The following is a 14,985-nucleotide window of genomic DNA, read 5'->3' on the forward strand; positions in this document are numbered from 1 at the left end:
ATCCAAGTCTGCATTATAATACTTTTGATTTGTAATGAATGAGCAATTGTATGAGTAGAATGTGCATTTTACATATAAAACTATAACTGCTTTGACCAAGTCTGTGTGACACCTGCTGGTGCTTTCTGATTTTCTTTTAAGCTTTTGTCTTAGTTAAGCCTTTACATGTGAGTTTATGTGAATGTGGTGACCAGTGGAGACTGTTTATCTTAATTTTTTTTTCCATTCTTTTAATTATGTTTCCTTTTTCATGTTCCTGTAATCCTGAAAAATATTTTTCTTATTCAATTTTGTAATCTATTTTACTTTTGAAATTCAATGTGTGGTCTTTTCTTTTTAGTGTTTAGGATATATTGCATCACAGAAATTATGAATAGATGTTTTTCATGCATTTATTTCAACCATGCTGTGGTAAATTACCCAACAACTTACAATTCGATTATTTTACAGAGGTAGAGGAAGGTAGTGTTAGGATATGTATGTGCTGCTTCAACAGAAGCGCTTTAGAATCGAGCTCAAAGCAATACTCTTTCATATAATTTCAGAGCAAATGCCTGGTTTATTTATCATGGTATTTTACTCAGTATTTTTTTCTCAATTAAAAATGTAAAACACCCTCTTTTACATTTACAACCAAATTTAAACAACTCATCAACCCATCCATCCAGTTTCTCCAGAGACATAATAAAGAAGGAGACCGGTCACTGGTTGAAATACGAATAGGACAGCCCGTTTGGTGTCTCATGAACTGTGAACACAAGAGAATAAAATGCAAGAAGACATGGTGCCCTCTAGTGACACCACTGGCAAAAGGCAGGACAGCTCAGCACTTTAGGGCTTTCAGTCAGCCAAATTTGAAGCATTAATTTTTAAACTGATATTATCCTCTTGTAAACTTAACACTCCTCTTGCCTGAGTGACTTATTAATAATGAATGTAGACTCATTACTGAGTGTTAAGGATACACTGTATTTATATGAATGGAACAGAGATCCTATTAGTTTGTGATAGGGAAAAAGAGCATGTTCCAGTGCTCCCATGGCAAAACCACTTCAGCAGTTACGTACAGTACTATGCAAAAGTCAAAGAATTGCACAGAAGCTTCAATATCAAAATATTCAGTGTCAAATTTAGTGTGCCACCCGTTGCAGTGACTACAGCTTCCATTCATTTTAGAAGACTCGCTTTCAGCTTTTCTACAGGAATATTTTTCCACTTCTACAAAGTTCAGTCATAGAACTTGGTTGCATTTTCTGATTTTCAAGATCCAAGTAATCCCAACACATTCAGTGATGCTGAGGTCTGGGATTTCCTACTCCACATCTCAGCTGTCAAGTGCCTTTTTCTTGTTTGTCAGTTTCCTTTTCCCAGTAATTGCTTCTTGACTGTGTTGTCTTCTCACAGTGAAAGGATAGACAGAAACACATGGATTTTTTTAGATTTGAAGCAAGAGTGGAGCTTAATTTTCTCCTGTCTCTGAAAGATGACAGCTTTGAGTACAGTTTATCTGACGGGACAGTTTTGGTGGTCTACCAGGTCTTACATGGTAGTTAGAAATCCCATTTAATCATTTTTTTAGAACTTGAAAACGTCTGTTTTTTTCCCCCACTTACTTTCTTTTGACTCTGCCCTTCCTTATGCCACTGGATTATCTTATATTCAGTCTCCTCAGAAATGTCTCCTGAAAAATGAATAACTTGTACTGTACTGTTTTGACAGTTTTGACTGGAAATGAAATATATGAAGGGTGACTTCTGACTTTTTCACAGTACTGCAGCTTAGCAGCAGAAGGATTTAACTCCCCCATTTTTTTCAGGACACAATAATGAGTTTGTTTTGTTCATGAGATGAATTCTCTATTGAAGACCATTAAAAAAATACAGACTAAAATTAAAAACTCTATAAACAGTGAAAAAATAGATGTGCAGAACACAATTCATAGAAGAAGAAAAAAAATAAAAACATACAACTGTGCAACGCGAACTGACCTTTACAAGTGAATAATTAACTTTTAGTTCTCAAACTTTGACAAGCAGTATTGTACAAAAAGCATGTTACTTGCTGGTAGAACACTGCAGAGACCCCTGCTTGCAGTAAAAATGTGCAAAAACAATGTGCAAACTGTATTTGAGGTAAGACATAATTAATATGGATATGAAGGCCCAGTAACCACTTTTTCCCATTGTATGTTAATGCAATAAGGCAGTATGGTGTCATGCATTAAGTCTCAAATGTCATTACAATGTTGTTCACATTGGCTGTTAAGAATTACTGGGCAGAATCGTAGTCCTAACCTGAAACATTGTTTAAACCACAAAACAAAACACCACAAAATGGGAAAAGCAATCAAACGTGCAACAAAAAGACAGTGCTTTATAAAACATTTTCTAAAAGGGCCGACATTTTAAAATGGTAAATCTAAAAAAAACAAAAAAACAAAAACAAAGACAAAGTAAACCAAGAACCATTTTAGTAGCTATATTAAAATCAAGATAAGTCTTTTCCCTTTCTATTGAAGCACCTCTGTAGTTGGCTAAAATAAACTTTCAGCCACAAATATTTGGTAATAAATACTTAAATATACGGAAATCAGCTTCAATCATGTATGGTACATCTCGGCTGTACATGACTTACAAAGCCTACCTGAAGAAGCATGTTCAGGTTATATTACTTTTTCAATTTATCCTCTACATCTATGCTAAATGGTGAATTGCAGAACTGCATTAACCCTTAGCCAGTGTGGAAAATACTGAAGTAGGTATAGTAGGTATTTACTTTTTGGGTTAACGTAACCTCCACTGCCATCTGCTCACAGCTGGTACTGAGCACATTGTGTGTAGGCTGCGCAAATGTGTGTTTGTGTGTGTATTTATATGTAATCATCACGTCACTCAAGCCCAAATGCAGCAAGTACTCAACAATGCTGGCTTTTGAGTGGGCACTTGAGCTGAAAAAAGGTGTTAAGCATACAACATGTGTTTATATAGTGTATGGGCTTACTCCGGCACCTGCGCAGTGGCTAGGTACTGGCTAGTGCTGCGGAGCGCGAGGGACTGTGCTCTGCGTCGGGCCAGCCTGGAGTTGGAGGGCGGCGAGAGTCTCATGGAGCACATGATGGCCCCACTGTCATCCTGCTGTTCATCCTGCTGCGACAGCTGCCTGTTAAAGGCCATGGCCTCTGCCGCGAACTGAGTCAGGTCCTTAGTGCTCAACTTCCTAGCAATCAGACGGAAACAACCAGTTACAAATCAGAGATATTTAAAATGAAGTGTGATGGCAACCAGGAGTGGGCGATATGCGGTATTTACATCACTTTTCGGAGCATATTGTGAATATTGTCAGTACAGAACAGAACGTAAATAACCTCTAAGCAATGCTTCATTGCAATGAGAACAAAATTAGGCCTGTCTGATTAAATTTAGTTCTGTGCAGCATGCAAAACATTGAATCAAAATCATTGTGTTTATAGTTTTGGATAGTATTTTTAAAAGTACCACCACTCAACAACCTTTGTATCATGAAAATGTATCATAATGTTGTTTCTGACATATCACCAACCCCTAGAACCAACCCAGACAATCAGACCTACTCAATTTAAGATAACCATTAAAAATAAATAATATAAATACCTTTGTAAGACATGTGGAGTTGGAAGACTTCTTTCTGGAGCATTCTATAAGGAAAGAAAATGCACAAAACAACATAAATGATCTCAAATAATATGGCTAATGGAGGCACGATCATTATAATTATGCATGATGCACTGTGCTAAATAAATCGTCTATTTTTCACTACTGTCTAAATTAATACAAAGTTTTTCATTACAAATTATATTATCACCAAAATAATTTAAGTGAAAAGTAGAATCTTTGAATGTTTACATGAATTTGAGCATTTCTTAGTATTTGGTATGTCCCCCTTGGACTTTAATGACAACATGCACGCAAGCTGGCATGGACTCCAAATGTTTGCACAAAAGCCTCTGATCAGTAGATCAAATCCAGAGTTATCTGAACATGTGTGTCTATAGAAGGAATAAGGCTTAAAAAATAAATGAATCTTTTTTGGACAAAGGCCTTAAAATCATTTCAAAATTAATTTCATAAATATGCTTCAGTTTGAATAATCACCTAGAAAAAGTGCAGAATTTGGAATATTTTTTCTTAATTGTGTCATGACTTGTCTTTGTTTCAAATTTTTCAAGATTCTAAAACTCACCAGAGTTTTGGAAACGCACCACACTTTTAATGTTGTCTCCACTGTAAATTTAATATACATACACACTCATTCATATTTTAACTTTCTGTAATGTGTATGTACATTGTACTATACACACTGCTACTCTAGAACAACTGCATTTTCCACCTGAGGATCAATAAAGTTTCTTATCTTTTATTAACAGGTTGATACAGTAAACTGAGTAAGTGAAGGAGCAGCAGCCTCACCCCCTGCACCCATGGGTGCTGCAGGACTTGTGCTGCACTTAGCCTCAGCATGGCGTCTCGCACCAGCAGCCGGGAGATCAGGTCTTTGGCACTGTCTGAGATATGGGCCCAGTCCCGATCACCAAATTCATACTTTCCCTCCTGGATCCGCTCAAACAGGTTGTTCTGCGCATAGGACAAACGACTGCTTTAAATTTCACATGGACAAGCAGTTCCTCACTGAACCTCACTGAAGTTCGGACTATACAAGAACTGAGCCGAAGGCAAGGCATCTTTTGTATATGCCACATATGTACATGCAGTTGAATGATTTATGCAGTGCATAGATACGCACAGACATGGCATCTCACCTGGCAGGCACGGCAGGTTTCCCCTCGCTCCCAGCCACAGTCAGTGCCACAGTGTCCAGTGAAAGGCGGACTGCCACTAAGCAGGATGTAGAGGATGACCCCCAGGCTCCAGAGATCACATCGTTTGTCATAGAATGAGGCCTCGTCTGTAAAAACCTCCACCACCTCTGGAGCCATGTACTCAGCTGAACCACACTACGGTGAGATGGCCCAGTTGTTTCAAACATCTCAAATCACTCATATCACTTTCACTTTAAAGGTTAATTAAGGATTAAAGATTTTACCAATTAACTGGATTTAATTCTGACATAGGACCAGCTCCTCCTACTCTTACTTTAAAGGGGAGAGACACCAAAAATAGTTATCTAAGCCTTTGGTGGCAACAGAACAAGATAAGCAAGACCTTAAAAAAAAATTCTAATTTTTTTCGTATTTTATTTTATTCTCTGAGGTTCCATTATAATATTTGTCTGGTTTATTTTCCAAAAAACAGCCATAAATTAATTTTACATGATCATTCTCTCTTTATCCCTTTAAGTCTGACATATGTAGATAAGCCCTGCTCTGATTGGCTGTTCTGTATTACAGCTTATTCAAAAAGTAGTCCAGGCTGAAACACTCCTTACAATTTCAGCGTGAATGAGCGGGACTGCTGTAGGCTGAATAGATGGATTTATTAAAATATGTTTTGTGACATCACAAAAACTATCAATTCGAAACAGGTTGTTTCTGCAGTTTAGTTTTCACAAATGGACTGTATGGACCAAACAGTACAGAAAATTTTGACAATGTTTACATACTAGGGATGGGGGGAAAAAAATCGATTCATAGAAGCATCGCGATGCGGACGTGGACGATTGTTAATCGATTCACAAATGCCAAAAATCGATTTTCTAAATTTTAATTAATAACGTAATGTTGACGGAACGCAAAAGGTGGAATTCGGAAGTGTGGAATGAGTGTGAAATCTCTGCATTAAAAGCTACGTTAGGTCAGGAGTAGACAACCCAAATTTTAAGAAGACCCATTTTGTCCTTTCAACAAAAATCAAACTACCTTGGGAGCCGCAACATTTAATGTCCAGTATGTCTCAGTATGTGTTAATATCCTAGTAAAGGCTAAACAATATAAACAAAAACGCAGACTGACTTCGCTCTGCTTTAAGCTTTAATAGCCACTTTCCTCCCATCTCTGCCAGAACACGTTTCCTCAAAAATAGAACAGTTTCTTGTAAAATGTCTCTCAACGTTCAACTGTTTTACGTGGCTGAAGTCGCTTCTCATTCTCCAGCTTCTTGTTCGAATTTTTCCATTCCACCTTAAATTCTTCCTGAGGTGCCATAATGTAAATGCGGCACCATTTAAGGTGGAACGGGGAAATTCAAAAGAGAAGCTGACTTAATCTTCGCAGCTTTTTAGAGTTTGACAGTCTCTCATTGCAGGTTTAACGTTCCAGGAAACCAACTGCGCTGCTTATAAATGCGAATAAGTCCATTCGTCTCCAAATGTTCATCTTAAATCTCTCTTCTCACCTTTTCATTAGCTACTAGCCAGTCGAGACTGCTTGTTATGTGACCTGCAATCTGCACGCCAGTTCTCAGTCAGGCTTTCACGCTATGTTGCACACTTTGGAGCCGAGATACAGCGTCCCGTCTCAGAGATATTTTACTGACACAGCGATCCCCGACGAGACCAAAACTGAAGTTAAAAAATCAAAAAAATATAAAAGCAAACGGGTAGGACGGCTGTAATGTGCTGCATGGACACCAACTGCCACTGGATCTCATGTCACCGTAACAGTGCAATTTATCAGATGAGTGGCAGCAGCGTCTCATGCGCTCCAAAAAAGAGCAGTGAATGAGAGCCTTCTAGTTCACTTGCCACATCACTTCTATTTGTTTTATTAATTAAAGATACTGGAAGTAAATTCGTTATGGATCATTACAAATACTTTGTTTTGAAAGTACCAAGTCCTCACACAGTGAGAAAAAAGAAATCCTGTACAGAAAAAAAAGATGCATCAAGATGCATCGATAATCGTTTTATAATCGCATCACAGCCCTCTCAATCGTAATCAAATCAAATCGTGAGGTGCCTAGAGATTCCCACCCCTGTTACACACTACATCAAACATCAAACCTAATTTCAAAAAGTTAGGAAATATGGGCCCTTTAAGAATGTTTTTCCTAATTATGTTTCAATTTCAAAGAAAGATGATCTCAAATCTCATTAATATGATTTAATGATTACAAACATTAAAGTAACGTTAAACTCTATCACACTTACTAAATTAGAGTTAAGAAGACTTTCTATTGCTATACAAAATCTGTGTTCTTGAAACAGCTGTTCTACAGATACAATTTAAAATAAGTAGTTCACATGCATCTGTTTACATTTGTGCTATTTTTGCCTTAATCAATCTTTTAAAGACCAAGGGTATAATTTTAGGCATTAATTACCAAGCTGTGTTCCTACTCTTTTGGTGAACCCCCCTTTTAATCAGTGAATAAGAAATGACAAACCTCAGTTCATCTTTTAAAACATATAATCAAATAAAGCTTCCTGGCAACTTCAACAAATGTGATAAAGTACACTGAAAAGTACACCCATCTGCATAGAGGTTTTATATTCCTGCAAGGACAGATTGAAGTGTGTTATTGTGTTCTTTTTGGTAATGGATGTTCATTTCCTTCAGCTATCCTTTTAAAAAGCCAGCAATGAAATATGCCCTTCCTATGTTTTCGAAAACCTCATTTATTATACATCAAGTTAAATATGAGTTTAGTTGCCAAAATGTAGTCTTTTAATAATGGTTTCACACATGCTTGTCTAATCCCTAGAGTAATAAATAACCTGAACATTCTTGCTTTAGCCTCTCATGTATGTAACTAAAAAAATTCAACAATTTCAAGACCGTGGCAAGCCTAAAATAGTTCCAGTCTCAAGTGTCAGGGTCAGCAAATGTGTGTATGCGTATGTACCGGTGTGGTAAGTTCCGGCGTGGTTATGGGAGTACAGGCACTGCTCAACTTCACTCCACTGCCCAGGTCAAAATCACAGATCTTCACAGGAGACACCTACACACAAACGTGAGATAAGTACTGTCAGCCTGTCGCCCTTAATGTTTTGACGATACTTGAAGATCCTACAAATACTGACATGTTTGTAATGAAGTTGATGTATGTACATATTCACTTGTATTGAATTAGACAGTTTTGTTTTATTTGCAACTGTTAAAAAAGAGATATTTAAAATGTTTTTCTCTTCCTCAATCCAGCTCTGCTATGTTATTTGTGTTTGTCTTTGTTGTAAGAAGCATGTGGATGAAATGTCACACAACACTAAACGTATTTGTAAAAACGTTCTTTTTCTCAAAGACAAAACAAAACAAAACAAAAAAACACGTTTCCAAAGTAGACTTTCGCAACATATCTAGTACTGATAAATATTTTTTTCTGTAAAATTGATCGAAAAAGTCTTGTTGACTTTCATAAAATATTACAGACAACTTCCATTGACATCAACAAACTTTTTAAAGTGTTACTTCATTTTTCGTCAAAAAACCTTTTTGATGCAAATGTAACTATTGCTAGAGCTGTAACAACTTGTGTTTGATCTATCACAGTAAACAGACCTGCAGTTTGTGCTGTCACATTTGAAACCTTCAGTAAAACTGTTTAATTGGAAAAGAAAGAGGAAAAAGAAATGATATTCTCGTCTGAAGGGATTACAAGACGGAGTCAGACGCAGTGTGGAATGGACAGATAGCAGTACTTGGATAAGGATCACTATACTTGAATATTTGAGATCACTCAGATATATGTGGTGCCTCCATGGTATACAAACCTCTTATTGCTAATTTTGTACTGAACAGTTTATTATTGTACGATGCGATTTAAAATGCACCTACACACAATTTCTTTTTGAGGCATCTTTGCTCTTTCAGCTTCAATGGCAGCATGGAAAGAGGTGCAGTTTGTTGTGCTTTGAATTAATAATGCATTCAACTAAACCAGCTATAATTTATTTCTTTTTAACACTCCATATATTAGCAAACACTGTTCTATCTAAAAGCCTCTGTTGATGAAATTTATAACAGTTTTTGTGGCTTAAAAAAGACAAAGTTTCCAAATACGAACAGATATTTCAACTAATTATTGAGGCAAGCCCTATTGACATCTTGATATTAAATATACATATTGTAACCCCTGTTAGGCCATTTTAGTGCAACAAAACTGTACCTTGTCAGCATCTACACACAGGATGTTTTCAGGTTTCAGATCCCGGTGAGCAATTCCTATAGGACAGAATAGGTATATTACTGACTAAACACATTCCTTTTTCAGCCATTCTTAAAAGATGAGCAGAAAGTGGAAACAGTACCTTTGGTGTGCAGGAAGTCAAGAGCTTGAGCTATGTCCCTGACAACGCGACTGGCTTCCCTTTCATCAAAGTGCTTCCTCCTTTGAATGTGTGTTAGAATGGAGCCTGAGGAAGTGAGCAAGTAGAAATAAAGGAGAGAAACAGAAACAGAAAGAAACTGCAGCTTACAGAAAATCTGGACTGATCAATGTTACAGAAATGTGTACCTCCATTCAGCTTCTCAAACACCAAATAGAAGCGGCTATCGTCTTCGAAGAACTGAATGAGTTCCAGAATATTTCTGTAGTGAAACACAGAGGGGTCTTGCTAAGTGAGCCTGTCCATTAAAGGGGAATTCCACTGATTTTTCATAATTATCTCTGCAGAATCAAATCAAGATGTAAAGTAATTCAGTGTTTTGATAGGAAATTAACCATTATGAACGTCTGAAATGAAATGGGCCCTTATGAATGTTGCCTGATGATTGAAACATTGTTTTATGATAGTTTAGAGACAATGTTTTGGCGTAGAATTTATTTTTAAAACACATTCAAGGTGGAGAAGTACATGTAATAGCATATTGAAAGAAAAAAATGGGTATTTATCACTATTCTACCATTATCAAAACTACACAAAGACAAAGAGAACTTAAGTTATTTTACAGTTCATTATGAATAATAAATAAAATGGCTATATCTGTGTGGCAGACATCACAACCCCTGGTTCCCATCACCATCACTGTAAGCATGCTCCTTTTTAGAGAAGCCTACAGACTCTTGTTTACAGTGGTGGTGATAGGAATCAGATACTGGACACTGTTAGACACAGAAACCTTATTTTTTGCTGATTTACCACTATTTCACCATTACTAATATTACAAAAAAACACTAATGATTTTGGACAGTAAAATGACTATATTTGCTTGCAGACATGACATATCCTCCTGTTCCTATTAGTACCACTGTAAAGACATTGATCAGTCGATAAGTTTCTTTAGTATACCATTTCTCAACCAAACCACTCTGAATTCATTTGTTTACATCTCAACAACTGAATTATGTGGCAATTTTGAAAGTTTTGTGAAATTTCCCTTCAAGCCCATCCTACAATGTTAAATTAGTAGAGCTATTTTATAAGCATAAGAGAAGGATGTTAGAAAAAAGATCTTACTTATTTCCTTGGCACTGATATAACGTCTCCACCTCTCTAAACACCCTGCTCCGACTGTGGCCAGCAATCTTCTCAATGATCTTTTGAGCCCAAACACAGTGATACATTACTGAAAAATCCTGACACTGCAAGTATTACTTCATCTTCAGCACTACTCGGACATGTTAATAGATTTTAGGACACTAGTGTGATGTCTCACCTTTACAGCATACTCACTGCCATTCTGTAGGCTCACACAGCACTGGACTTTAGCATAGGCCCCTTGCCCTAGCACCTCGTCAGTGAGTCTGTACAGATCTAAAATATGACAAACAATTCAGTCACACAGTTAGTCTAACCTCACTATTCTGAAACAGGAAATGTGATAAAATGTTGGGCAAGAGCATCCTGTCAACGGTCAGTTTTAGCAGGAAGATGAGAGGCACTATAGTAAACACCCTTTTCTCATCCACATATGTTTGGAAAACTGTAAGTGATATGAAACTGACCACATATTACCATACAAAAGGTGCTATTATAAATTGGAGCCGTGAAAAGGTTGAGAAGTTCAGAAATCAATCTCATGTAGCAGGGTCTGGAGGCACTGTTTCTAGGCGAAACAATGCTTGGACCCTGATGATTGCCATTTGCTATATAATTCATAGACAGTTGCTAAGCGCTCATAGCAGTTTTGGCAGTTCATAGAAATTAATGTGTTCTGCATCGGTTCCAGATGAAAACTAAATTTGAAAGCTGATTGTTTTGGATGCTAAAAACGATCATTTACACATATTAACCTTTTTGCCCACCATTCAAAAGCTACTGAAGAAAAAAACTGAAGATGAACTTCACAGCTTACGATTTGTGGCCCTTGTTTCATCTTCCGGTACCGTTATCTTAGTTCTGACTGGCCTATTAAAACTGAATAGTATATCTGTGGTTTGGCTGAATAATGACTCTCAAAGACTACTGTGCTATATTTGGAGGAAAGAAGAGATTATCTCTTAGAATTCTCTGCTGGCAGGAGATACCCTCCTCCTAAAATGAAAAATTCTTTAAATCTACATAATTCACGAGAAAGGCATGTTGATCATTCCAATTTTTTTGCCAAAAGATTGCCAAAAGTTTTGCATGTATGTCTTAGGCCAGGGTTATACTGCAAGACTCCCCGCACCCCCCAATTTCAGCCTCAAATCAAATTTCCAATGAAAACTGAGAGCATGAAAGAAGACAATATAGCATGTAAAAAAAAGAAAAAAGGCAAAAAGACACTTACATGTGGCCTAGCTTTTTAAGGAAACTGGGTTTAAGGCATGAGCACAATCGAATGACACAAACATGATGAAACACAGACCCCTAAAAACTATTCAACTAATGACTTCTTTATTTCAATGACCCTCACTTAACTATGTTTAACTGTTGCTTCTTTACTGTGTCAGCAAAAATGGCTGTGAAAACAGCAGCAGCAGTACGCTGCGCCATGTTTATTAATTTGTGTCTCCTAGTAACAGAACATGTGTGTTCGCGCAAGTTTAGTGAGTTCAATTTGGAAGTCGTGTAACGCATGATCCTCAATATTTCAGTTGCCCAAAAAAATCTGCAGAATCCAGCTGGATATTGTGAGATACCCAGACCTTTTATAATCTGTTAGGACTTTAACAGTTGTGTAGTGTACATATTAGTGACACATATGGACAAAACAGTACAATTTAACAACTTTTTGATCTAATTTACAGCTTTCAGTACTGTTAAATGGCATGGAACAGAATGTTTGGGAGAAATACCACTGAATGTGTCTGTGGAGCTGTCCGCTGCTCGGGTCCTGCGCTTCTTCTTCCTGCGTATTCCTGAGTCTGTAATGTTCACTGGCTGACTGCTCTCCATCACCGCTACAAGAAGACAAAAAGAAACCCTAGTGCAGTGAAACCAAAGATTCCATGTCATTATCATAGCAATTAGTCCGTTCTAGAGCAGGATCTTTCTGAGCCTTGACAGTCCACTATATAGCAGAATTCAATTTCAGTTCAGATTAACATAAGAGGATCTGTATCAAGAATTTAAATGAATTTTAATACCTGTGCCTGCAGAGGTCTGGGAGGCACAGCGGGAGGCAGGAGGTAGACGGGGGAGGCCTGCATCGCTGTCTGAAGGACCAGAATCTCTGGTCACCTGATGGATACAACAAATCACACATAAAACCATGTGGGAAGTCTTTTACATTCCAGTGGCTCTGGAGACCTAGAAGTAAACTAAAGCTAAGCCCTGGATAAATACAGAGAAATACTTGTGTAATTACAGGGTTTGATTTCTGTGAGGTTCCCTGAAGGCAGCATGCCAGGTAGGTTAAAAGAGTCCAGCTGGTGAATGACATTTACAGGAAAGCCATACTTTGACCTGTATTGACTGCGGCTTCCTTGTTGCCTTACTATGTCCAAAAAATAGTATGACATCTTTGGACAGTCATGACACTTCAGCAAGTGACACTGAGATATATAGATATATATATATATATATATATATATATATATATATATATATATATATATATATATATATATATAACTACTGAAAGTTCTAACTTCAGGCATTACCTCTTATCGGAAAAAGAGGAAGTGAAAGAGCGCTGAGTCACGACATCATTCAGTGTGAGTAAGCTTAGGAGAACAGACAGCACTATCCAGCATTAGGCTATCAGATTTCACTCTGTGATGAAGGCCCAACTACGCAAATTAACAAACAAATTACACTGTATGCATTTGTCAATACCAGGGTGAAAATTCTTCATTGTGTTGTCATTATCACCCTAACAACTAATATACAGGGGTGGAACTAAGGTCCTCATAATACAGCATTTAATTCTCAGGTAACTCTTAGTTCATTGCCATTATTACTGTAACGATTAATATAAAGAGATGGCACTAAAGTCCTTTTGAATCAAAATTCAAATGCTGAGTTGAACTTGATTAATTTTATACAGAGAAATGTTCTTTTTTTATGCCAGTCCAATCCACAGACAGTCCTTACCTGACGCGTGCAGTGGAGCTGGCTCTCCCTCACCATCCCTGCAAGCTGTGAAAACACAGTGTTCCAAAGTTTTTGACTGGCAGTTTGGCCAAACACTCAAGGGTAAGATCGCCCAGTATTATTTTAACTACCTGGCTCTTATGAACAAACACGGTAAGTGACTATTGCTATCAACTGGTCAATCAACCTTTATGTAATCTTGATAAAGGGGAAATTCACAAAGGGGAAAAACACAACGGATGACTGTAACCAACTTACATGGAAGATGACTCTATGCTCTTTAACAATAGTCTATGGGTTCTTTAGAACCATGAGTTCTATATAGAACCATTTCATGCTTAAATGGTTCTTTGCATGGTGAAATCGTTCTTCAGATTGATGGAGAATGTGTTGTATATGGTTCTATACAGAACCTTTTTAAAAATAGTTCTATGCAGCACCAAAAAGGGTTCTTCTATCGTTATAAGCTTTCTGGTGATATATAGGACCATTTTCAAAAAGGTTCTAATTTATACAGAACCATATACAACACATTCTCCATCAATCTGAATAAACTTTTCACCATGCAAAGAACCATTTAAGCATGAAAAAGGTTCTATACAGCAGTCATGGTTTTAAATAGAACAAATAACCCCCGAAGAAGTGCCATTTCTAAGAATGTAACCTAGCTAACTAACATTCAATGACTTTGCTTGCTAGCATGGGAAGTTCATGCTATCAAAAAGCTCAAAAAGGAAATATAACCTAGTTCACGAGTAAGACTGTAAAGGCTTCAGCTAATTATGTAGCTTATATCCAACTACAAGCTATATATGTTTAGTCCTCTGGCGAGCCTTAAGGTAGGTAGTTAGGTTAAACACTACTCAGCCAGCTAAAGAGCGTAGGTTAGCTGTCCTGAGCGGTTAACAGAAATCGATTCTATTTAAACCGTCTCTTTTTGACAGGATGACTAACCAGTCTATACAGCAGCGTTGTCAGTCAGATAGCCACAACTTCTGGATGATTCACTACGACCCAACACATCGTAAGCTAACTAGCTAGATATGCAGCAACACATCCAACCACAACACATCATACAAATACTATTCGCTAAATAAATGACAGAAATACGGATTATCTACCGTCTCTTGGCTTTTCGTCACAGACAGTCAGCAATGGTGTTTTTGCACGTAGCCTGCTAACGTTAGTGAACTGTATCGTTAGCTAGCTAACGCTAATACAGCAGCATTGTAACGTTAAAGTAAAAAATGTATAACCATTTTTGCTACCGATACAGTTAATTTACTCCGTGTCAGACAGTTTAAACAGAACATTTCGCCTGTTAAACAGAAGAATCAAACCTGTAAAGTGCGCCGTGCCCGCCTCTGCCAGTCTCTCTGCTAGTGGCGCGCAGGGAGGGAAAGTGAGGCGAAAGCACAACAGTGGCAAAAGTCCCGCCCACCTCCACTTCTCTGAGCTCCCATTGGCTGTGCGAGAGCGCGCGAGTGTTGACGCTCCAGCTCTTACAAATTTCGCAATCATTTCTTTGGTATCCATCTGCGGAGCCGCAGCACCGCAGCTTCAGCCCCCACACCTCCAGCTCCCTGCGTCTCTGTTCAGGACCTGTCCCACTTTTAGCTCTCATGAGTGCAGGAGCGAACGCTGGGTTGAACATCT

The 14,985-nt window shown here is 37.7% G+C and overlaps 1 protein-coding gene across 1 annotated transcript; it reads right to left on the minus strand.

The window, feature by feature from the left end:
• Positions 1–378: 378 nt before the first annotated feature.
• On the minus strand, positions 379–14,742 carry mknk1 (MAPK interacting serine/threonine kinase 1). Its single transcript, XM_036586078.1, has 14 exons — positions 14,670–14,742; positions 13,330–13,374; positions 12,381–12,474; positions 12,090–12,194; positions 10,526–10,623; positions 10,327–10,406; positions 9,384–9,457; positions 9,178–9,282; positions 9,036–9,091; positions 7,776–7,871; positions 4,796–4,990; positions 4,446–4,610; positions 3,630–3,673; positions 379–3,216 (listed from the first exon to the last, which is right to left on the minus strand). Exons 2-14 carry the CDS (start codon positions 13,363–13,365, stop codon positions 2,997–2,999), a joined length of 1,368 nt encoding a protein of 455 aa, XP_036441971.1. The 5' UTR covers positions 13,366–13,374; positions 14,670–14,742; the 3' UTR covers positions 379–2,996.
• Between the last annotated feature and the right edge of the window lie 243 nt (positions 14,743–14,985).

This window comes from Colossoma macropomum, unplaced genomic scaffold (genome assembly GCF_904425465.1).
Source record: "Colossoma macropomum unplaced genomic scaffold, Colossoma_macropomum, whole genome shotgun sequence".
Classification (NCBI taxonomy): domain Eukaryota; kingdom Metazoa; phylum Chordata; class Actinopteri; order Characiformes; family Serrasalmidae; genus Colossoma; species Colossoma macropomum.

Coding starts and splice junctions, on each gene's coding strand:
- mknk1 (XM_036586078.1), bottom strand. CDS start 13,365: ATGGTGAGGGAGAGCCAGCTCCACTGCACGCGTCAG. Junction 9,458..10,326: donor TATCAGTGCCAAGGAAATAA/GTAAGATCTTTT, acceptor GTTTCACTACAG/AAATATTCTGGAACTCATTC. Junction 3,217..3,629: donor ACTCCACATGTCTTACAAAG/GTATTTATATTA, acceptor TCTGATTGCTAG/GAAGTTGAGCACTAAGGACC.